General features: G+C 43.7%; 1 protein-coding gene across 1 annotated transcript; it reads right to left on the reverse strand.

Moving 5' to 3' along the window:
* Positions 971 to 22,504, reverse strand: PSMB1 (proteasome subunit beta 1). Its single transcript, XM_005685017.3, has 6 exons — positions 22,337 to 22,504; positions 19,219 to 19,326; positions 15,072 to 15,153; positions 8,705 to 8,834; positions 2,176 to 2,282; positions 971 to 1,258 (listed from the first exon to the last, which is right to left on the reverse strand). Exons 1-6 carry the CDS (start codon positions 22,447 to 22,449, stop codon positions 1,073 to 1,075), a joined length of 726 nt encoding a protein of 241 aa, XP_005685074.1. The 5' UTR covers positions 22,450 to 22,504; the 3' UTR covers positions 971 to 1,072.

The following is a 24,443-nucleotide window of genomic DNA, read 5'->3' on the forward strand; positions in this document are numbered from 1 at the left end:
GTCTGTGGGGACAGGGTCTCACACCCATCAGTTTTCCTGGGCTCAGGCCTTTAGGCATGGACTGGAATTCATACCCACATCCCCTGGGTCTTGAGGCTGCAGACAGTGGGAGTGGGGACTTCTCAGCCTCCAGAACCATGTGAACCAGTTACTAATAACCGATCTGTACCCTACTTCTTCTGCTTCTCTGGATAACTGATATAATAGAGATGACCAATACATTTTGAATGGGAGAGTCTGGTTTTCAGTTGTGATGTTGTAAGAGAACTGAATGAGATGTCACCAATGCACTCTGCTGCCTAGGACAGAGTATTCAACAAGTATTTCTTGAACAAAATTTCAAATATGCATCCACTAGGGGTTTTTGATCATTTAAATTAACGGAAAGTCAACAGTAAAATTCCATTTTTCTTAGCCCACAAAGCAAATCACACCCCCTACCGTAATAATTTGCTCAACATTAAAAAAGTTACCCCAACATTACATGTAATACAGTTAAAACGTACTTAATAGTTCTAAGGCAAAAACTTTAGCTCTATCCAAGTTTAGCTCTCAATTTTAACTGTTTAACTCTCATTTAACTGTTTATAACAATTACTGCAGATTGCTGGCAAAAGTCCATATAAAGGGCTATTTGCTTTTACAATTTTCTTCTGTTTTGGTTGACTTGAAGATTTTCCTCTAAAACAGCCATTCCAGGGATGATAGACCTTAGCATACTCTACTTATATTAACTAACATCTCAATGAAACCGAGACAGTTAAAGGTAATCTGTCCATCAAGGCAAGCTAGCTGGACTAAATAAACTGTAAACATGTTTTTCGTAAGATGGGCTATCATAAGACGATAAACTGACCAGAAGACTCTGCTTAGCTCTGGATGACAGAAAAATACTAGAATGAAGAAAATGAAAGGAAAAGGAAATTCTATTTCCTAGTTCTGTCCTGGAAGAAGACAAGTTATAACAAAATAAGTGCTTGGGGTTTTATTTTTTAATAAAACAAGTTAGTCCAACAGTTTCAAGGTACAACCTTAGCCAGTTTTGAGCAGATGAGTGACCAGGGCCCAGAAGTCAGTCCTTCCGCAGAGGAACGGTCTCCTCCCGGATGCCCTCCTTGGTCACGATGCAGACCCTGAGTGCGTCCCCAGTGTACACGTCTCTTTCCGCAGCAGAGATGAAGACGTCTTTCACAAGCCGCATGGCTCTGTCCAAGGACAGCGGGACATGCTCCACATTCTGCATGTTCTTAAAACCAACCTAGTGGGACAGGAGAGCTGGATTAGGCATCTTGCGATCATGCAAAGGAGGCCCAGTCTCCCCCAGAGCTTCCACAGGCCTCAGGGGTCAGAATGAATATGTCACACAGACGTAACATGTCCCCCAAGCGAAACGCTTCTAGACCTGGCTGAATTACCCACCTGACACCTGACAAGCATCCACTAAGACACAGTCCCCACTTCTGAGAAGTGCACAGTAGAGGGTTAGACACATGAAAGCCAAGCCTGGTTACAGAGTGTGCGGAAACTAAGAAGAGAGAGCCAGGAGAGCCTCCTGCAGGAAACATATTTGAGTAGAGGAACCCTAGCAGATAAGCTGGAGTTAAGGGTGGAGTCACATCACAGATCGAGGCGTGGAGACCGGCAGGCACATCATTCCAAGGATCTGAGTGGAATACAGAGCGATAGGAAACGCTGTAGATAAGCAATAAGCAGAAGTAACTGCACACATTTCAAACAAGCAAGGAGGATGAAACAAGGAAGTAAGCTAGGAGGCAAAAAGGATGTTAGGAAATTAACACGATCCAGGCAAGATGCCACGCAGACATAAATGCAGCCAGCAGTAACAGAAAAGGGGAAAAATTGAAATATACATGGAGGTTAGGATACGAGATGAGGCGACAGAAATGGAGAGACTGGGGGGGAAATGCATCGGCCAAAGGAGAAGCGACACAGGACCAGCCGCTGTGGACAGAAGCACCCGAGTCAGGAGAGCAGGAGACGCTGGAGCCCTGGGCCTGAGCCCGCAGCGCAGAGACAAGAAGGCGGGTGAGGCCAAGCAAGCTCAGCAGTGAATTACAAAAGAGCCTTGATTTTTCGGCTCCCCTAGCTAATGAAGAGAAGGCAAAAGAAGGCACTTTGGGGTCACCCACCACCTCCTGGATGCAGTCTCCTTACCTGGTTGTCAAGCAGGGGCTGCAGCATGGCACTGGCTGAACCTCCAGCCTTGAACGAGTCTCTCTGGTAGGACCCTACTGGGTCAAAGCTGTACACGGCTCCCTTCCCTTAGAGAAGAAAAGTCTCCGTTAGAGTGCTTCCTGACAACATTCCCAAATTGTGGTAAAATAACCCGAATCAGAGTATGACACAACATGGACCATCAACTTGGCCAAGACGTAAGAAGCACGGTCTATCCCTGCCCTCCCCTCAGAGCGGAGCTGGAGGCCCTCCTGCCCACGGCAGCATCTGCCACAAGGAGCTTCACACTCTTCAAGCTGCTTCACCGACTACCGCGATGGGGTTCCCAGTGCACATGGGGGTCCGCAGTCACAGCTGCTGCTCTAAGCTCTGCACCAAACTCCTCACAACATTCCTAGAAAACTAACTGGGGCAGATGCAGTGAGGAAATGCATTTAAAATTTCTCCTCGTGCAAAACACAAGCAGAGCACAAAAACCTTGTTATGTGTTTTTAGACTAATGGTAAGCACACTCTGTAGCATCAATACTATACAAAAATCAATTTAATAAAGAAGAAATTCCAGAAGAACACAAATATCACATGTGAAAGGCCAGACTTGCCTAAAATGTAATCACTTGTTTTCCACTAGCAGTACTTTTTTGGGGGTAAGAAAAGCAGAATCTGAGCACACAGATTCTTAACATGACAGTGACAGAGACCTGTCGGGCGGTAGGTAAATGGGCTCTCAGGCTCTCCTGAAGTAAGTATGAACTGTCACGCCACTGGAGTCAGAGTCCATCACACTATAGTAGTAGGTACCCTGTGATCCAGCAATAATTTCACTTACAGAATTAAAATTTCCCTACAAATAATGCTTACATAAACACACAAAGCAGTATGTACAGGATCACTGATTTATCTTTGAAAGATAAAAAACTTATAAGCAACCTAAAATCCATTAGCAGAAAATGTCATGTCCACCATAGTGATGCGCAGCCTAGGGAGCAGCTGTGGGACACAGCCACAGCACGTGCCAGAGGGAGAGCTCTGCAGTGAGCACAGCACAGTCTCACCTCCATTTACAGGCATTAAGTGAACGCATACACATTCACACAGGCACACAGGAACGTGCAGAAAGGCTAACAAGGGAACCACACTTACTCATCTCTGTGGGGTTAGAGACGAGGAAAGGGAAAGAACACATGTCACTGTAATGTTTAAAGAGAACTTTTAAAAACAACTGTGTTCTGAGTGTGAGCACTCATGAGTCATTTATAAAGCATGACTTAAAAACCAGCAGATTCATGCAGAATTCTGAAGAATTACATAAACATTACGCTAAGCCTAAAAACCCCACCGAGAAGGCAGCATCTGAGAAAACCTGAAGAAGTGTTCTGCTAGAAATAAGCTTAGAACAAGAACCCAGGTTGCAGCAAGCAAGCTCACCAACTTCAACACATAAGCCAAGGGCTATGAAGGACAAAATCAAAGGATAAAAAGGCAAAGGATAAAACCAAACCTCGTGTTATCTTTCACGAGGCCAATAGGCCACAAGTAAAACAAGGCCCCAAAAATTTACCCAAGGGCAGGGGGCTTCCTAGGTGGCTCAGTGTAAAGAACCCACCTGCCAATGAAGGAGACACAGGTTTGACCTCTGGACTGGGAGGATCCCACATGCTGCAGAGCCACCAGGCCCGAGGGCCACAACTACTGAACCTGTGCTATAGAGCCCAGGAGCCCCGTGCTCCATCCAAGAGAAGGAGAAGGCTGAGCACTGCAACAAAGAGCAGCCTCCACCCGCCACAACCCGAGATGAGCCCACACAGCAGCAAGGGCCCAGCAGAGCCAAAATCACACACAGAAACAAATAAAGTCACATGTATAAATAAAATCACATATGTAAATAAAATCACAAACATAAATAAAATCGCATATGTAAATAAATAAAATCATGTGTAAATGAAATTACATGTATAATAAAATCACAAACATAAATAAAATCACATGAGTAAATAAAATCACATGTATAAATAAAATCACATGTGTAAATAAATGAAATTACATGTATGAAATCACACATGTAAATAAAATCACAAATAAAATCACATGTGTAAATAAATGAAATTACATGTATAAGTAAATAAAATCACATATGTAAATAAAATTCCATGTATAAATAAAATCACATGTAAATAAAATCACAAACAAATAAAATCACATGAATAAAATCATATATGTACATAAAACCACAAACATAAAATCACATGTGTAAATAAAATCATATGTAAATAAATAAAATTACATATATAAATAAAATCACATGTGGAAATAAAAATTCCATGTGTAAATAAAATTATGTGTAAATAAATAAAATTAAATGTATAAATAAAATAACGTGTAAATAAATAAAATTACAAACATAAATAAATAAAATCACATATACAAATAAATAAAACTACATATACGCAAAAAGATTCACCCAAGGGAAGCTGAACTCAGAAAGCCACACACAGCAGCTTTGAGAAGAATGAGAAGAGCAGAATGTGTCCAAGGCCACGGCTTCCAAGACCCCTTAGGAAAAGCAAGAGACGTCTGCAACACGAGCTGAAACAGCTGTTATAAGTCAGCAAGAAAAAGACTGACCTGTGCGTAAGGGGACAGTTGATGACTAATACATGGGTCAGTCTCCAAAAAAGAAATGAAAAGGGCAATAAACATGAAGACACCCAAACTCAATAAAAACAAAGAATACATATAAATTATAACAACGTATTTACTAGGCAAAGACCTTCAAAATGTGTTAAAATTCTGATACTGGTTAGGACGCCAAGGGAAAACGAGAAAACCTCAAAACAAAAGACAAAAATGGTACTCTCACCCCTGCTGGTGAGTGCAGGACCCTTTCTGATGGGCAAGCATGTGGTATCAGCAGAACGGAAAACACAGATATTCTCTGACCCAGAAACCCAACTTCCAGGAATTTTTTCCAGGGAGATAAGCATAATAGGAGAAGTACACAAAATCTTATGTACAGGGAGGCATAATCCTGTTTCTGTTAAGGAAACTGGAAACAATGTAAATGACTCTCAGAGGATTAGGGGGGAAACTCTGGTGCAGCTCTACCCCATGTGTTGGCCATAAAATCACCACCCACACCTTTATCCACCAGCACAAATCTACCCCATGACAAGACATCCACTGTACAGTCAAGGAAAAACGTGCCAACTACGGCCTACTCACACAGTGCACAAGCACATATGCATACCCAGAAGGCTAACAGTAATCACCTCTAGGGACAGGCTTTGGGGGATTCCCGCTTTTATCTTTCTATCTTCCAATACTATTTGACTACTTCTATAAGCATTATTGTTTTCGTTATAGAGAAACCAAAGTCCTCATTAACTTGGGGGAGATTCTTTAAAAGGAGGTCATGATTGCAACTGGGGAGGTGAAGGTGCAGAAGTCAAGCAGCAGCTGCCGCTGTGCTCAGCCAGCTGTCGCCCCAGGGTCCTGCGGGTCTCTACTAGGAACATGGCCCACCTCCATCACAAAAGACAGGAGACAATCTCAACACTCAACAGAGGCTCTGGACTTGGAAGCACAAGGCTTAGGCACAGAGAGAGTAAATCCAAGAACAGAAGTGTTAGATGGAGAGCTGGTGAGCCACTCCACCACATGCCTTTATGGACACATTGAGATGATCACTCTTCGGTGCAAATGGACAGCCAAAGTCAAAAGAAGTGTGAAGGGAGCCTCCAACAGAAGAGCGTAGCCAAAATAAGCAAGACCAAAGAAGCAATCTGATAAAATGCAGAGAGCCTTTCAAAGGAAGTTCCCCCAAATCTAGCAGCAACAGGATACTTAAAAAAAAAAAAAAAAAAAAAGGAGCTAGAAAGTAAGAAAAAGCTCTTGGAAATTAATGATGGAGGAAACAGAAAGAGTTCAGTGAAGAACGAGGCACTGAAGTTGAGAAAATCTTCAGAGCGGAACAAAAAAAACCCAAACAGCCAGACAACATGTGGGGGAAGTTTTTTTTTTTTTAATAGCAAAAAACCGTAGGATAGAGAAAAGACTAAAAGCAAAGACTCAAAAAGGTCTCCTGATAGCTTTCTTCAGAAATTTCTCTAGCAATGCACTCCACTAAACAAGGAAATAAACCAAGAAAGAGGAAAGGATGGGAGTGAAAGCACTCAAGACTATCTTGGGAAAACAGGATAAGAAGGCAAAGGACTATTTCACTACACACAGAAATTCCTCTTAGGAATAAAAAATCAAATTAAACCAGACAAGATTAGGAGAAAGAAAAAGGTTAGAAAAGCCTGAGAATACCACCAAAGCAAGCTACAATGGTGGCACGTGGAAATCAAAGCCTAGGGCTCTGAAGTCAAGCAGCCCACACCTGAGCTCTGCCCGTCAGTGTACACGAGGTTCCCGAATCAGTGACACTACACCCTCCAAGACACTGTCTGCCTGCTGAATCCAACAGCAGCTATTGCTCATGTGGGTGAAATCTGAACGTATCAGCCTGACATTCTAATCAGACATAACTAAAGCTAAAAACGGCCCCAGAGACCGTGCGTGTTCAGGGAGAGTAACAGAAACACATGCTGCCCTGAGTGAGACAGACGCTAACGGGGATTTGCTGCATGACGCAGGGAACTCAAACCCGGGCTCGGCAACAGCCTAGAAGGGTGGCAGGGATGTTCGAGTGGGAGGGTAGTGGGTACATGTTGATGTTTGGTAGAAACCAACACAATACTGGAAAGCAATGATCCTTTGACTAAAAATCAGTCAAAAAAAAAAGGGCACGAGAAGCATGCTGGGAGTTAGGCCAGCTAACCAGCTAACCTGCGGCTAGAATTACTCAGGTTAGGGTAACTAACTCCTATTCACCATTCCTATGCTTTACATTTTCTCTGTTTTTACGTGTGAAAGCCTGAAACTGCTATGTCAACCCAGAGTGATCAAAACAGACCCGTCCGTCACCTAAGGGGTGGGGCTGAGAAAGGGGGAACAAAGGGAGCACCTGTGAGCAGGAATGGACAGAGTGAAAGCGAGAGAGGAGAGGAGAGCCTGACTCCCTCTGACCCAGAACCTTCCCTCCAGGAAAGACAGACTTGGGCTTCCCTGGTGGCTCAGTGGTGAAGAATCCGCCTGCCAATGCAGGAGTACATGGGTTCCATCCCTGATCCGGGAAGATTCCACGTATCTCAGAGGAACTAAGCTCATATGCCAAAGCAACTGAGCCTGTGCTTCAGCGCCTGGGAGCCACAACTCCCGAAGGCCGCACACCCTAGAGCCGGTGCTCCGCAATAAGAGGGCCCACTGTGACGAGAAGCCTGCGCACCACAGTGCAGATCAGGCGCCGCTCACTGCAACTACAGAGAAGCCTGCTCAGCAACAAGGGCCCAGCACAGCCAGAAACAAATCAGAGTTTCAATAAAAACAAAGACAGATATTCCAACCGTGCTCCCCCCAGACACGTCTGTGCCTTCTCTTCACAATCTCCGTGCCTGTGCTTAGTGCCTCAGGCGTGTCCAGCTCTGTGCGACCCCCTGGACTGCAGCCCACCAGGCCCCTCTGCCCACGGGATTCTCCAGGCAAGAACACCGGAGTGGGTTGCCATTTCCTTCTCCAACGCATGAAAGTGAAAAGTGAAAGGGAAGTCGCTCAGTCGTGTCCGACTCTTAGCGACCCCCTGGACTGCAGCCCACGAGGCCCCTCTATCCACGGGATTCTCCAGGCAAGAATACCGGAGTGGGTTGCCATGCCCTCCTCCAGGGGATCTTCCCAACCCAGGGATCGAATCTAGGTCTCCCACATAGTAGGCAGATTCTTTACCATCTGAGCCACCAGGAAAGCTCTCTTTTTACAATGGACTACTCTAAACTACTCCCAGAACACAGATCTGTCCTGGGAGACTGTATTTGATTTTCAGAAGCAACTAACAGTTCACTCAAATCAGATCTGGTGAAAAACACTGCTGCCTTTTCTGGGTAACACAGCTTTAGCTCAAGACGAGCATGGGAATGTCAAGGAGCAGTGCTGGTTCTCCCTGGCCCTCCTGGTCCAACCCTGACAAAGAATCAAAGAGGTGTTTCAGAAAGGATCCAAGAGCCCTGGTGGAAAAGCATTTCTTTCACACATTACTTTCAAAACAACTTTTTGAAATCAAATATGCTCATTACTGAAGCGTCATTACTTAAAATCATATTTAGGTCAAGCTTCTCCAAGTCAAGTTTCTTTCTCTGAGATTAAAATGCTAAATATTTACTACTGAACTCATGCAAGATCTTGAGAAAATACCTGTAAAAGAACCGAATGCCCAACATTCATTTAACACACGACTTGCTTGCTGTGTCTCGCTGGATAATCCTTTACTTCCCTTTTAACTTCAGTTTCTTCACTGCTTTAATTATGAGAAAATAAAGTTGATGGGCAAGATGGTACCCAGTTTCTATCAGCTCTGGATGGAAACACACATAAGAAATGCTACCCACTCCATCACTCACAAGGAAACATCCTACCTTCTTCATCAAGCCCCCCGATGATGTTGTACACGTAGTAGGGAAAGAAGCGCCTGGAGTACAGGATTGTAGACAGCATGGCAGCGATCGCCCCGGTCGTCATGGCCTTGTTATTGGAATGCTTGTACATCTGCAATCATTAGCAAAACCAACAGGCATGTAGAGGCGGACTATACTTAAGACTGGAACAATGAACAGCAAATTGAAAAGGATGAAAGCCTTTCCTGGTGAAATGGGAAAGGACTCCTGTTCCTTTCATGATTAAACACAATAATACAAAAACAAAATAGTATTTTATTATGTCCTATCGTTGTGGGGGCTACAGACATTTCTCAGGAAGAGAACGGCAAGTTGCCCTCAGCTCTCCAGTTTGGAAGCTCCTTTCCATGCCTACCTCATCTCAGACCCTCTTAACTCAACAGCAAATACACACAAACAGATCACATGAGGCAACCTGGAGAGGATATTCCAAACTCAGCTCTCCACTCTGCAAACTGACAGTGGTCAGGAAAATACAGCCCGTGGGCCAAGTCCAGCCCGCCACTTGTTTCAGTGAAGCTTCACTGGGACACAGTCTTACTCATTCATGAGACAGTGTTAGCGCCTGTTTTTGTACAGTTCAGTTCAGTCACTCAGTTGTGTCCAACTCTTTGCAACCCCATGAACTGCAGCACGCCAGGCCTCCCTGTCCATCACCAATTCCCGGAGTCCACCCAAACCCATGTTCATTGAGTCAGTGATGCTATCCAACCATCTCATCCTCTGTCGTTCCCTTCTCCTCCTGCCCTCAATCTTTCCCAGCATGAAGGTCTTTTCAAATGAGTCAGCTCTTCGCATGAGGTGGCCAAAATATTGGAGTTCAGCTTCAACATCAGTCCCTCCAATGAACACCCAGGACTGATCTTTAGAATGGACTGGTTGGATCTCCTTGCAGTCCAAGGGACTCTCAAGAGTCTTCTCCAACACCACAGTTCAAAAGCATCAATTCTTTGGCGGTCAGCCTTCTTCACAGTCCAACTCTCACACCCACATGTGACTACTGGAAAAACCATAGCCTTGACTAGATGGACCTTCGTCGACAAAGTAATGTCTCTGCTTTTCAATAAGCTGTCTGGGTTGATTATAACTTTCCTTCCAAGGAGTAAGCATCTTTTAATCTCATGGCTGCAATCACCATCTGCAGTGATTTTGGAGCCCCCCGCCCCCTAAAAAAGTCAGCCACTATTTTCCCATCTATTTGCCATGAAGTGATGGGACCAGATGGCATGATCTTTGTTTTCTGAATGTTGAGCTTTAAGCCAATTTTTTCACTCTTCTCTTTCACTTTCATCAAGAGGCTTTTTAGTTCCTCCTTACTTTCTACCATAAGGGTGGTGTCATCTGCATATCTGAGGTTATTGATATTTCTCCCGGCAATCTTGATTCCACCTTGTGCTTCTTCCAGTCCAGCGTTTCTCATGATGTACTCTGCATGTAAGTTAAATATGCAGGGTGACAATATACAGCCTTGACGTAGCCCTTTTCCTATTTGGAACCAATCTGTTGTTCCATGTCCAGTTCTAACTGTTGCTTCCTGACCTGCATACAGATTTCTCAAGAGGCAGGTCAGGTAGGCTGGTATTCCTTTCTCCTTCAGAACTTTCCACCATTTACTGCTATCCACACAGTCAAAAGCTTTCAGTTCAGTTCAGTTCAGTTGCTCAGTCGTGTCCGACTCTTTGCGACCCCATGAATCGCAGCACGCCAGGCCTCCCTGTCCATCACCATCTCCCGGAGTTCACTCAGACTCACGTCCATCGAGTCCATGATGCCATCCAGCCATCTTATCCTCGGTCGTCCCTTCTCCTCCTGCCCCCAATCCCTCCCAGCATCAGAGTCTTTTCCAATGAGTCAACTCTTTGCATCAGGTGGCCAAAGTACTGGAGTTTCAGCTTTAGCATCATTCCTTCCAAAGAAATTCCAGGGCTGATCTCCTTCAGAGTGGACTGGTTGGATCTCCTTGCAGTCCAAGGGACTCTCAAGAGTCTTCTCCAACACCACAGATCAAAAGCATCCATTCTTCAGTGCTCAGCCTTCTTCACAGTCCAACTCTCACATCCATACATGACCACTGGAAAAACCATAGCCTTGACTAGACGGACCTTAGTTGGCAAAGTAATGTCTCGGCTTTTGAATATACTATCTAGGTTGGTCATGACTTTTCTTCCAAGGAGTAAGTGTCTTTTAATTTCATGGCTGCAATCACCATCTGCAGTGATTATGGAGCCCCAAAAAATAAAGTCTGACACTGTTTCCACTGTTTCCGCATCTATTTCCCATGAAGTGATGGAACCGGATGCCATGATCTTTGTTTTCTGAATGTTGAGCTTTAAGCCAACTTTTTCACTCTCCACTTTCACTTTCATCAAGAGGCTTTTTAGTTCCTCTTCACTTTCTGCCGTAAGGGTGCTATCATCTGCATATCTGAGGTTATTGATATTTCTCCCAGCAATCTTCATTCCAGCTTGTGCTTCTTCCAGTCCAGCGTTTCTCATGATGTACTCTGCATATAAATTAAATAAGCAGGGTGATAATATACAGCCTTGACGTAGTCCTTTTCCTATTTCGAACCAGTCTGTTGTTCCATGTCCAGTTCTAACTGTTGCTTCCTGACCTGCATACAAATTTCTCAAGAGGCAGGTCAGGTGGTCTGGTATTCCCATCTCTTTCAGAATTTTCCAGTTTATTGTGATCCACACAGTCAAAGGCTTTGGCATAGTCAATAAAGCAGAAATAGATGTTTTTCTGGAACTCTCTTGCTTTTTCCATGATCCAGCGGATGTTGGCAATTTGATCTCTGGTTCCTCTGCCTTTTCTAAAACCAGCTTGAACATCAAGGAGTTCACGGTTCACATATTGCTGAAGCCTGGCTTGGAGAATTTTTAGCATTACTTTACTAGCATGTGAGATGAGTGCAACTGTGCGATAGTTTGAGCATTCTTTTGCATTTCCTTTCTTTGGAATAGGAATGAAAACTGACCTTTTCCAGTCCTGTGGCCACTGCTGAGTTTTCCAAATTTGCTGGCATCTTGAGTGCAGCACTTTCACAGCATCATCTTTCAGGATTTGAAACAGTTCAACTGGAATTCCATCACCTCCACTAGCTTTGTTCGTAGTGATGCTTTCTAAGGCCCACTTGACTTTCCAAGATGTCTGGCTCTAGATGAGTGATCACATCATCACGATTATCTGGGTCGTGAAGATCTTTTCTGTACAGTTCTTCCATGTATTCTTGCCACCTCTTCTTAATATCTTCTGCTTCTGTTAGGTCCATACCATTTCTGTCCTTTATCGAGCCCATCTTTGCATGAAATGTTCCCTTGGTATCTCTCATTTTCTTGAAGAGATCTCTAGCCTTTCCTATTCTGTTGTTTTCCTCTATTTCTTTGCATTGATCGCTGAGGAAGGCTTTCTTATCTCTTCTTGCTATTCTTTGGAACTCTGCCTTCAGATGCTTATATCTTTCCTTTTCTCCTTTGCTTTTCACCTCTCTTCTTTTCACAGCTATTTGTAAGGCCTCCCCAGACAGCCATTTTGCTTTTTTGCATTCTTTTCCATGGGGATGGTCTTGATCCCTGTGTCCTGTACAATGTCACGAACCTCAGTCCATAGTTCATCAGGCACTCTATCTATCAGATCTAGGCCCTTGAATCTATTTCTCACTTCCACTGTATAATCATAAGGGATTTGATTTAGGTCATACCTGAATGGTCTAGCGGTTTTCCCTACTTTCTTCAATATAAGTCTAAATTTGGCAATAAGGAGTTCATGATCTGAGCCACAGTCAGCTCCTGGTCTTGTTTTTGTTGACTGTATAGAGCTTCTCCATCTTTGGCTGCATGGAATATATGCAAAAAGCATATACTGGAACTCAAAAGCTTTGGCATAGTCAATAAAGCAGAAATAGATGTTTTTCTGGAACTTTCTTGCTTTTTTGATGATCCAGCAGATGTTGGCAATTTGATCTCTGGTTCCTTGATCCTTAAAACCAGCTTGAACCATCACTGAAGCCTGGCTTGGAGAATTTTGAGCATTACTTTACTAGCGTGCGAGATGAGTGCAATTGTGTGGTAGTGTGAGCTTTCTTTGGCATTGCCTTTCTTTGGGATTGGAATGAAAACTGACCTTTTCCAGTCCTGGTTTAGGGCAGATTAAACAGTTGCCACAGAAACCAAATGGCTGAATCCTGATTATACTCAGACAAGCCTCTGTCTTTTCAGAGAGGGTATCTGTGAGAGACAAGGGCAGCTCTACTTTGTATGAACCCAGCAGAGGGCAGGGTCTTAATCCTTAGAGCATCTACCACGAAGAACAGAAGTACCCATGATGGCTCCTGACACAGTGATTTCTGACCCAAGATTCACTACATCCTTGGCAACCCTAAATTATCCTAACTAATAAATCTAAGCTCACCAATTTGTCATCCACAGGGAAAATCTCTAAAGAGCTATAAAATCTAACAATGACAAGATTACAAAGAAAATTCTTCATTTCAAAACCAAGCACCAACATATTTATTCAGCTCACCATTTACATAACAATGTGACAGAAATTTTCAAGTTCTGTGCATTGAGTTGGACTCACTGCACCTTTCTGAAATTTTATCAACAAAATACTACTTTCCACGTCAGGTTTATTTTTGTCCCCTAGGCAGTGGCACCCCACTCCAGTACTCTTGCCTGGAAAATCCCATGGATGGAGGAGCCTGGAAGGCTGCAGTCCATGGGGTCGCTAAGTCGGATACGACTGAGCGACTTCACTTCACCTTTCGTGTTCATGCATTGGAGAAGGAAATGGCAACCCACTCCAGTGTTCTTGCCTGGAGAATCCCAGGGACGGGGGAGCCTGGTGGGCTGCCGTCTATGGGGTCGCACAGAGTCGGACACAACTGAAGCGACTCAGCAGCAGCAAAAATGGCATTTACAAAATATGCATTAGGGATCATAAAAATGTCAATAAATAAGTCACTACAGCTTTCAATATCAATAGATTTTAAACAAATGTTAACAATTGGTAAATACTCAACGAAATCATTTCTACACATTTAAACAGGCAAGGGTCAGTTGAATTCATTACATGACTCCAGTAACCTTACTTGTAATCTTAAGGGCTATCCACAAGCAGGCAAAACAGAACATCAACCCTGCTAACCTTTTCATGTACCAGCTGAACTTACCAACTACTAAATATTACAATATATAGCCTAGAAAATTAAATATAAAAACTAAGGAGATATAATACTGATACTGTAAATATCATCAACAGAAATTTAAAACGTCACCGAGCTATGTAACTAAGAAACAGAGCTACACTTCTGAGTATTGACGTGCGGTGACTGAGAATCCTACCCTAACCCTGTACTTTACAAACTAAGAAGGGAGTCATTACTGAAAAATCGGTATGAGCGCAGCCCGAACTACTCCTATCCTATTCTCCCTGAAATGACCTGACGCAAACGCTGCTAATACACCCAGGCCAGAACCAACATCTAGGCCTGCCTCTGCTTCTGTCAAGTCAGCTCCCTTGTTCTTCAACACCCCCGCTCCCAGAGACACGCAGGTGGGCCAGCGCCAGCCCCTCTGACGGCTGCACTGCAGGTTAGTTATCTCGTTCTCTCCCTCCTCCCTCACCCTACCCGCTCTCTTCCACTTCCATCCACCTTGTGTCAGATCTTTCTCAGCTGGCTGTCAACTAAAGACTGGCAGGGGCCAGGTGAGAATGACAGTGCCTCCAGTCCAAACAGCTGGCTCATCCTTCTGCTCCTGCTAAGAGTACCCTGCTGTCAAGAGAGCGGGATGTGTTGGCTGATGGTGCTTCAAATCAAGCTCTGGTCTAAAAGCCTGCCTCCTCTACAGAAACTGATTTGTTTCATTTCTGAGAAGAGTATCTTCAGAAGAAACCCCTTCCAGTCTACCTTAAAAAGCAGAGATAATCCTTCACTTCATATCGTACGTGTGCTTTAACAGAAAGGAACTGGCCGTCATTTTACATTACGCTACTTTGACGATGGCCGTATTAACAAGACCGCGTCATTTGCAGTGTAGGTTAAAGGTTCACCTGCTAAACTAGTTCTTCTCCAGCTAGCAATAGCCATGATGTAGGCTTAGTATTAGTATTAGTTGCTCAGTTGTGCCCGACTCTGTGCAACCCCACGGACTGCAGCCCACCAGGCTCCACTGTCCATGAGATGTTCCAGGCAAGGATACTGGAGTGGGTTGCCATTTCCTTCTCCAGGGGATCTTCCCAACCCAGGGAAATAATTTTAAAATAATCTAAAGAACTTTTGTCATTAGGTTTCAACAGTGCAGACATGTACAAAAGCATCTACCTTTAGTCTTGCTTCAATAATTTTGGTCAGGGTAAGACAATCTCCATGAAAACCACTACATCCAATGACTGTTTTGTCTGTTCTGTTAAAAAAAAAAACAAAAACACACCACATTTCAGGAAACAGTTGGTTTGACAGGAAAGCAAAACATGTCTTGAGTAATTTTAAATTTAAAACTCACAAACTCCCAGTCTCATTCCCATTTGGTGAATAAATTTTAAATTTAAAATTACTCAAGGCATGTAGGCACATGGAGGTGGGAATTCCTGTATCCGGAAGTCTCACCCCTTATACCAAATGAATTACAGGTGGATAAAGACTTACGAGAATAAATGCAAGTATGAATACACTAAAGATAATATGACTGAATTTTTTAATAAGGTTAGGTTGAGGGCAGCCAGTTTACATATAATACAACCCGATGCCCACACAGAAAGTTTCATAGATTTGACTGCATAAAAAATGAAAACGTCTATTAAAATATGGTGAATTGAAAAAAAAATATACACGATGAGACCAAAGTCTACTTTTACTTTCCTTATTCTGTAAACAGTTCCTAAAAATGTGAAATGCATTAATAGTATGATGGCTCTTGGGGATAATGTGCATAGTTAGTGACATCCTATCGTACACTTAGAAGCTGCTCAGAGTAGAGCCTAGAAGTTCTCATCACAAGAAAAAAAATGTTATAACTTGTGTGGTGACAGATATTAACCAGACTAACTGTGATCATTCTGCAATATACACAAATATGGGACCGTTACGCTATATACCCGAAAGTACTGAAATGCTATATGTCAACTATGTATGCGTGTGCTCAGCTGCTTAGTCACGCCCAACCCTTTGCAACCCCACGGACTGCAGCCTGCCAGGCTCCTCTGCCCATGAAGCTTCCCAATCCGGAACACTGGGCAGGCTGCAGTCCCCGCTTTAGGGGCACCTCCTGCATTGGCAGGCGTGCTCGTCGCTGCTGCGCCACCTGGGAGGCCCCCAGACGTCAGTTAGGCCTCGATACAAAAAACAAAGGAGAGGGGGAAGCGGCAGGAAGGTGAAACTTTCAGGGCTCAGTCATGTTCAACTCTTTGCGAACCCACAGACTCGCCCACCAGGCTCCTCTGTCCATAGAATTCTCCGGGCAAGAATACTAGAGTGGATGGCCATTCCCTTCTCCAGGGGATCTTCCCGATCCTGGGATCAAACCCAGTCTCCTACAAATTCTTTACCATCTGAGCCACTAGCTGCTGCTGCTGCTGCTAAGTCACTTCAGTCGTGTCCGACTCTGTGCAACCCCAGAGACGGCCGCCCACCAGGCTCCCTCGTTCCTGGGATTCTCCAGGAAGAACACTGGCGTGGGTTGCCATTTCCTTCTCCAATACATGAAAGTGAAAAGTGAAAGTGAAGTCGCTCAGTTGTGTCCGACTCCTAGCAACGCCATGGACTGCAGCCCACCAGGCTCCTCCATCCATGGGATTTGCCAGGCAAGAGTACTGGACGGGGTTGCCATCTGAGCCACTAGGGAAGCCCCTAAATTATATGAAAGTCATATAAAAAGAGACACAAGTCACCATAAACATATAAAAGAGCCTCCACGCCACTCATAAATTAAAATCTAAAAGAGACGATTTCGGCCTAGTAGAATAATAATGCTTAATGCTAGTGAGGTTTTGAAAATCAGGTACTCTCAGAAACTGGGAAAGAATGTACACTGACCCAACTCTTTAGAAAGGCTGTTTGACAGCATCTATTAAAAACTTAAATGCACATCACTTTCATTGAAAAATTCCATTGCTACAAATATACTCATTCAAGTTCACGAAGATAAGCTCTAGGTTCACGTATACGTATTATTTTAATGACTCTTTAAAACAAAACAAATACAACCCAAATGCCCACCAGAGAGTACTTAATAAAATTTTTGTGTATCTTTGCCGACAAAGGTCCGTCTAGTCAAAGCTATGGTTTTTCCAGTAGTCATGTACAGATGTGAGTTGTACCATAAAGAAAGCTGAATGTCAAAGATCTGATACTTTTGAACTGTGGTGTTGGATAAGACTCTTGAGAGTCCCTTGGACTGCAAGGAGATCCAACCAGTCAATCCTAAAGAAAATCAGTCCTGAATATTCATTGGAAGGACTGATGCTGAAGCTGAAGCTCCATTACTTTGGCCACCTGATGTGAAGAACTGACTCAGTGAAAAAGATCCTGATGCTGGGGAAGATTGAAGGCAGGAAGAGAAGGGGACAACAAGGATGAGATGGTCAGATGGCATCACCAACTCGATGGACATTAGTTTGGGCAAGCTCTGGGAGTTGGTGATGGACAGAGACCTGACATGTTGCAGTCCATGGGGTCGCAAAGAGTTGGACATGACTGAGCAACGGAACTGACACCTCAAAAGTTAATTCCTAAGTCTTGATATTTATAAGGAAACCTAAACCCATCTCATCAAGAAATGATCAGCAGAGGCCCTTTCTTTCAGAAATGAAAGAATGATTCACACAAAACATACTTGTCCAACTGGGGAGACCATCGGCACTTCCAGGGTCATCACCAGCATTTCTTGATCTCTCTATAACCAACCTCACTGCACTGAGCCAAACCCCAATACACCGTAAGGCTTCACTGCCTGTGCTATCGAGAATGGCTGACAGTACCAGGAGGGTAAAACAAAATCTGAGCTTCAAAATGCTTCTGCCAAATATCCAGGTATCTAAATAAAGAAGAGTTTTTCTGCAAAGAATAAAGAGTAAATATAAGTTTCAAACAAGTAGGGGAAGAGGTGGGCTAGACTCTAGGTCAGCCCCAAAGGGCATGGGATCAGGAGCATGCAAGCAATTCATGTGACCCAGTGCCTGTAATGCACGGCAGGAACACAGAAGTAATACTGTTCTCTCTATATATACCTGAAGTGTTTCATTAGGAAAAAAAAAAAAGAGAGAGAGTACTCATTCCGGAGGCATACAAGCTAAAACAATGTTACCAAGATGAGCAGACTCTTGTACAAGGACAGTATCTATCACATTATGTATTTAAGTTTTATTCATGATATTTACTACTTTCACTTTATAAAAGTTACATCTTAAAAGACAAAAATTGTTGCATGGGTATGCTACAAGGGCTTCCTTGATAGCTCAGTAGGTAATTCATCTGCCTGCAATGCCGGAAACCAGCGTTTGATTCCTGGGTCAGGAAGACCCCCCCCGGAGAAGGAAATGGCAACCCACTCCAGTATTCTTGCCTGGAGAATCCCATGGACAGACGAGCCAGGCAGGCTACAGTCCATGGGGTCACAAGAGTCAGACATGACTTAACAACTAAATCACCACCATGCTACGAATCAGAGAAGAGAAAAAGGTATCAAAAGATGGAAGTGGACAGAAAGGGAACTGGGAAGATGAAGACCAGCTTACTGTTCTTTAGGTTGCGGTGTAGGCTGGGCCACGCCCTGCAGCACCACAAGGCCCACCCAAAGGACCTCAACTTCATCAGTTCACTCCTGCTGGAATTCAGGATTAAGAAGTGTTTGTGTAGTAACCTAAGAGTAACCATTTCCAACTGTGTCCAAAAATGTTAAATACAAACCACTGTTAACATGTAAGGTGCCTTTAGTTAGTAATTTATGCAGATTCCCCCTACCCCCAGTACCCATGACTTTATTTTCTTATGTTTTAGAAAAAACATAGCCACCCACTAGAATTGTGAGCCATGGACATAACTGCTTAAGATATGGGTAAATTGAAGGTTATTTTTTTTTAAGGTGCAGACTGAAAAAGAATCCAACATATTAAAGAAAGATTAAAATACATATGATAAAGTAGTAACAAAGAAACGCTGATAAGATCTACATGATAGTATATGAGCATCGAGTAGAGAATTATCCTACCTTTGCTGTATATTTGAGATTTTTTATAAGATGTTGAGTAAAAAATATTTAAGTTACCAAAAACACTGTCGGTACCTAGACATAGCAAATATTATGAAGGCTACATACTGAATTACTAGAAAATAATTTTCTAACAAAAATACAAGCTGAGCTCCAAACAGGCAATCTAAAAATTCATGAAACACATCATTTAAAACCTGAATCTCTCACAGCATTAAATCATCACAAGGTGCCGAAAACATGTCCTTAGAAATATTTACTTACAGTTTGTAACATTTGGGGCTGTCCCGTGTGTGAATTGAAAACCCTTCACTTAATCTAGTGTCAGAAGCAACAATTGAAAAGTCTTCTCCAGCAATTGCCAATACAGTACTGAGGGGAAACGAAGGAAAAACAAAATTAATGAATTATTTTGGACGTTAATAACACCTATCCCAATATGAGCAGGATCCATAGCACATACTGAGATAAAATCTACTAGATATAATCAAGTACAGGATTCAGATGGAAGAGGAAAAGATCAGGGGAAAGGATCCCTGGCTACAAGTCATCTGGGGAAAAAAAAATTTAAGAATTCCCTTAAAAACACAAGTCAGATCAGACCAAAGGTTCCTTAGCAGAAGATTACAGAAACATCCGGCTTCCCTTGTGGCTCAACTGGTAAAGAATCTGCCTGCAATGCGGGAGACCTAGGTTCGATCCCTGGGTTGGGAAGATCCCCTGGAGGAGGGCACGGCAACCCAGTCCAGTATTCTTCCCTGGAGAATCCCCATGGACAGAGCCTGATGGGCTACAGTCTAAGGGATCGCTAAAGAGTTGGACACGACTGAGCGACTAAGCACAAACATCACTAAATTATCACCATCATCAAAAAACTAAACATTATTGATTAATATGTATCATTAAACAATTACTGATACTATAAAATGGCCAAAGGCCATGGCCTTGCCTGCTGGGGGAGGTGTAGGTAGTCATACAACACAAGATATCTGAGCTTAAGAAAGAGGGGCTTAATGTGGTTTTTATTATTTTTTATTTTTTGATCCCGCCACACAGCATGTGAAATCTGTTTCCCCACCAGGGATCAAACCCGTGTCTCATGCTTTGGAAGGGCAGTCTTAACCACTGGACCACAAGGGGGGTCCTGGGGCTTAATGTTTTTAATTTCTTTATATCCAAGTCTTTATAAAATTGTCTTGCACTCAGGAGACACCCAAGCATCTGGTGGAAAATGGACCAACAAAGAACAATCTTTCCCCTCTGTGGCTCTGTTCAGTGGAGGCCGAGAGGATGAGCTCTAAAAGCAAACTGTGTGGGTTCGAAGTCTGGTTCTCTTGCTTAGAAAATATGATAGTCAACTGCTTAACTTCTCAAGGCCTCGCTGTCCTCAAACATGTATCAGGGATCACAACAATAGCTATTTTGGTTAGGTGTTACAAGCATTAAACGGACTAAATTGTTAAGCCTTATACCAGTGCCTGAAACATAACTGGTCCTCCAGTTAAGTGTTAGCTATGATCCCCCTGGCATAAGTATGATCACCGAGAACCTGGACTCTGAAGTTACCCAAAACCTGTCCGTGCCACTTAACAGCTCTGTGACCTTGGACAAATCATCAAGTTAATGCTATCAGCAGTCCCTCTGTTAAAGGCTGACTGAGTCAAATGGTGTAATCTTAAAGTACTCAGTGGCAAGTGCACAGGCCAATCACCTGGAGTCTGACCACATTCAGTCAGACTAGAAGGACACAGGACCGAGTCTTATTTTGTAGAAGCAAAGGCTGCCCAAGAGCCAGCAATAAATGTTAAAGGAAAAGGACACAGACTCAGAAAAGGTAATTCAATATCAGAAAGCCATAAGCACTAACTTTAGAGCAGTAATTGGATCACAAAGGTTAGACAGTAATAAACACTGAACACCTTAGAGTCTCAAGCAGAATCTGCAACTGTCTCAAGAAATGGGTCTAATAACTCATTTTGTGATCCCACCACTTCATTAGTTGTCACAGGAAATATTTAAAAGTGCAATGATAAAAGCATTTATAAACTTCATAGCAACACAGATATGGATTCAAGTCCTGGGGTTCCACTTCACACCAGCGCTATGACTAACAAAATTAAACTTCTAAGAGCCCAAATTCATTTGTAAAATTGAGGTATATATCATCTAACAGTCAGTCATCACGAGGATTAAAAAGATACCTGCTTTCAATCTACAAAATGCTTCTCTTTTGATTCTTCTCTCAAACTATGAGTAGCTAAGGAAGATAAGGAAATCTGGGTTCAAGGAGCTGAGAGGTAGGTACCAAACACCACACTGCTCTTTAGTGTCAGAGACAAGGCTAAAATCACACTTCCACCTTCTTTGCAAATACCCCAAAAATCTACATTAAAATTTCAAACCCATAAGACCTGAGTAATTAATCTGGTCTTTGGATGGTCCTTAAAGATTACCAGATTAATTTGGTGTGTACGTTTCAAAGTACAAAATTTGGCTGGCAAACTATAAACGATGCTTAAATACACAGCTCTTCGCAGTGAAGAGTCCTAAAGAGAGTGCCTTTCCACAACCCTAGTTCTTTTAGTGCACTATCAAGGAAAAGTATTAAGATAAAGCGGATAAGTTAAAAAGAAAGAAAAACTTACATACAACATGCAAGAATACACATATTCAAAGGTCCGCCTTCTGAGTATTTTTTCCCTGAACTTATGCTAGCCCTTAAAAATAAACACTGATCAATGAAACTAAGTCTGCGCAAGTAATCCTACCTGCTACTTAAAACAACTCAAAATGGTGATTTGATTAGACCTATTAGCTAGACAGGGCTTCCCTGATGGCTCAGAGGTTAAAGCGTCTGCCCGCAATCGGGAGACCTGGGTTCGATCCCTGGGTCAGGAAGATTCCCCTGGAGAAGGAAATGGAAACCCACTCCAGTATTCTTGCCTGGAGAATCCCATGGACGGAGGAACCTAGTGGGCTACAGTCCATGGGGTCGCAGAGTCGGACACGACTGAGCGATTTCACTTTCACTTTAGCTAGACAGCTATATTTAATCACATGGCCAATCAACCCTAACTTTTAATCTCAGATGCTCAACCTGCCCCGTGCCTGCTGGCTAGAGAAGCACATTCAGACAGATAGGTCCATTTTTAAAGCTCTTCAGAGCGGAGGTCAGGTGTCAATTTCTATCTGCTGTCTACGTAAAGCTGGCCATCCACATCAAGATCCAGTGACCCGCCTATAAGGTGAAGCCCTGAAGAACAAGAGCTAGCCGAGCAACCTCGGAGAGGGAGGCCTGAGACTGGAAGGGCAGCGCCGGGCAGACAGACTTAAGCAGGGATATGGAGGAAGAAAGAGAAAGCGGCGGCTCTGCAGGTTTTACCCTCCGTTGAAAGCGTAGGGCGAAAAGCGCAGCTGCAAAGGGCCCACGGAGCTGTGAGGTTCCATGGCCAGGTCTCGGCCCGCGCCCGAGTACGAGGCAACGGAGGACAACATTCCGTGGCTGCTCTCCTGCTGTCTCACGGCAAGATGGCTGCTTCGACCGGAAATTGTGCCGTTTCCGGTTTCCGCGGCGCTGCCTCCGGCCGCTCTATCTCGCGCCAGTCGTTGCTCCTGGAGGCCACAGCCCTACCTTTCCAGTCGGTAGCTATTGCCTGCTCTACGAAGAGACCTGGCAGTGAGGTACAGGCTCTCTTTTCCAGGCAAATATTCGAAATCACTCGTGATGGATAGAAATTTTAAAGTCTGAGCTTACAAAGACATTGGAAAAACTATGGAGCAACGGAAACTCGAACAGTCTATTGGAGTGTAAATTAGTACAGCCGTATTTCGGGAAGGCACTGGCACTACTTGACATAGTTGAAAATACACACACATCATGACCCAGCAGTTTCACGCCGAGGTATGTACCCTGGCCAGAAGACGTGCAAGAATGTTCATAAAGATGTTCTTAATGGCCCCAAACTGGAAATGAGCTAAATATCCATAAACTGCAGAATGGATAAAGCAACTGAGGGATGTGGATGTGCAAAAGCAAGCAAATTAACTGACTTTGGCTAGAGGGAAAGGTCCTCCTTGGCTAGGGATGGGTTGGAGGTTGTAGTGCTAGCAATACTGGGTTTCTTTACTTGATTTAATGTTTGCCTGCTCAGTAGATGAGGCGTGTCCGACTCTGCAACCACAGGGACTATGCCCATCAGGCTCCTCTGTCCATGGGGTATTTACAGGCAAGACTACTGGAGCAGGTTGACATTTCCTCCAAGGGATCTTCCTCCCCCAGGGATCGAACGCCCATCTCCCGTGTCTCTTGTACTGGCAGGCAGGTTCTTGGCCAACGAGCCACCAGAGGAGCCCTTGGTTGCTGTTGCTCAGTCGCTAAGTCGTGTCTAACTCTTTGCAACCCCATAAACTGCAGCCCGATAGGTTTCCCTGTCCTTCACTATCTCCCAGAATTTGCTCAAACCCATGTCCATTGTGTTGATCACATCCAACCATCCCATCTTCTGTTGCCCCCCGCCCCCCTCCTCCAGGCTTCCTTCTCCTGCCCTCATTCTTTTCTAGCGTCAGGGTCTTTTCTAATGAATCAGCTCTTTGCATCAAGTGGCCAAAGTATTGGAGCTTCAGCTTCAGTCTTTCCAATTAATATTTAGGGTTGATTTCCTTTAAGATTGACTGGTTTGATCTCCTTGCTGTCCAAGGGACTCTCAAGAGTCCCTCCAACACCACAGTTCAATTCTTTGGCACTCAGCCTTCTTTATGGTCCAACTCTCACATCTGTACATGACTCTGGAAAAATCACAGCTTTGCCTATACAGACTTTACCAGCAAAGTGATGTCTCTGATTTTTAATACACTGTCTCGGTTGGTCATAGCTTTCCTTCCAAGGAGCAAGCATCTTTGAATTTCATGGCTGCAGTCACTGCAGTGATTTAGGAGCCCAAGATCAAATCTGTCACTGTCTCCACTGTTTCCCCGTCTATTTGCCATGAAGTGATGGGACCGGATGCCATGATCTTCATTTTCTGAATGTTGAATTTTAAGCCAGCTTTTTCACTCTCTTTCATCCTCATCAAGAGGCTCTTTAGTTCCTTTTCGCTTTCTGCCATTAGAGTGGTATCATCTGCATATATGAGGTTGTTGATATTTCTCCAGGAAATCTTGATTCCAGCTTGAGGTTCATCCAGCCACACATTTTGCATGATGTACTCTTCATATAAGTTAAATAAGCAGGGTGACAGTGTACGGCCTTGATGTCCTCCTTTCCCAGTTTTGAACCCGTCCATTGTTCCATGTCTGGTTCTGTTGCTTCTTGACCTGCATACAAGTTTCTCAGGTGATAGATAAACTGGTCTGGTATTCCCATCTCTTTAAGAATTTTCCATTGTTTGTTGTGATCCACACAGTCAAAGGCTTTAGTGAAGTCAATGAAGCAGATGTAGATGTTTTCCTGGAATTCCCTTGCTTTCTTTATGATCCAATGGATGTTGGCA

The sequence above is a fragment of the Capra hircus genome, chromosome 9 (genome assembly GCF_001704415.2).
Source record: "Capra hircus breed San Clemente chromosome 9, ASM170441v1, whole genome shotgun sequence".
In the NCBI taxonomy this organism is placed as follows: domain Eukaryota; kingdom Metazoa; phylum Chordata; class Mammalia; order Artiodactyla; family Bovidae; genus Capra; species Capra hircus.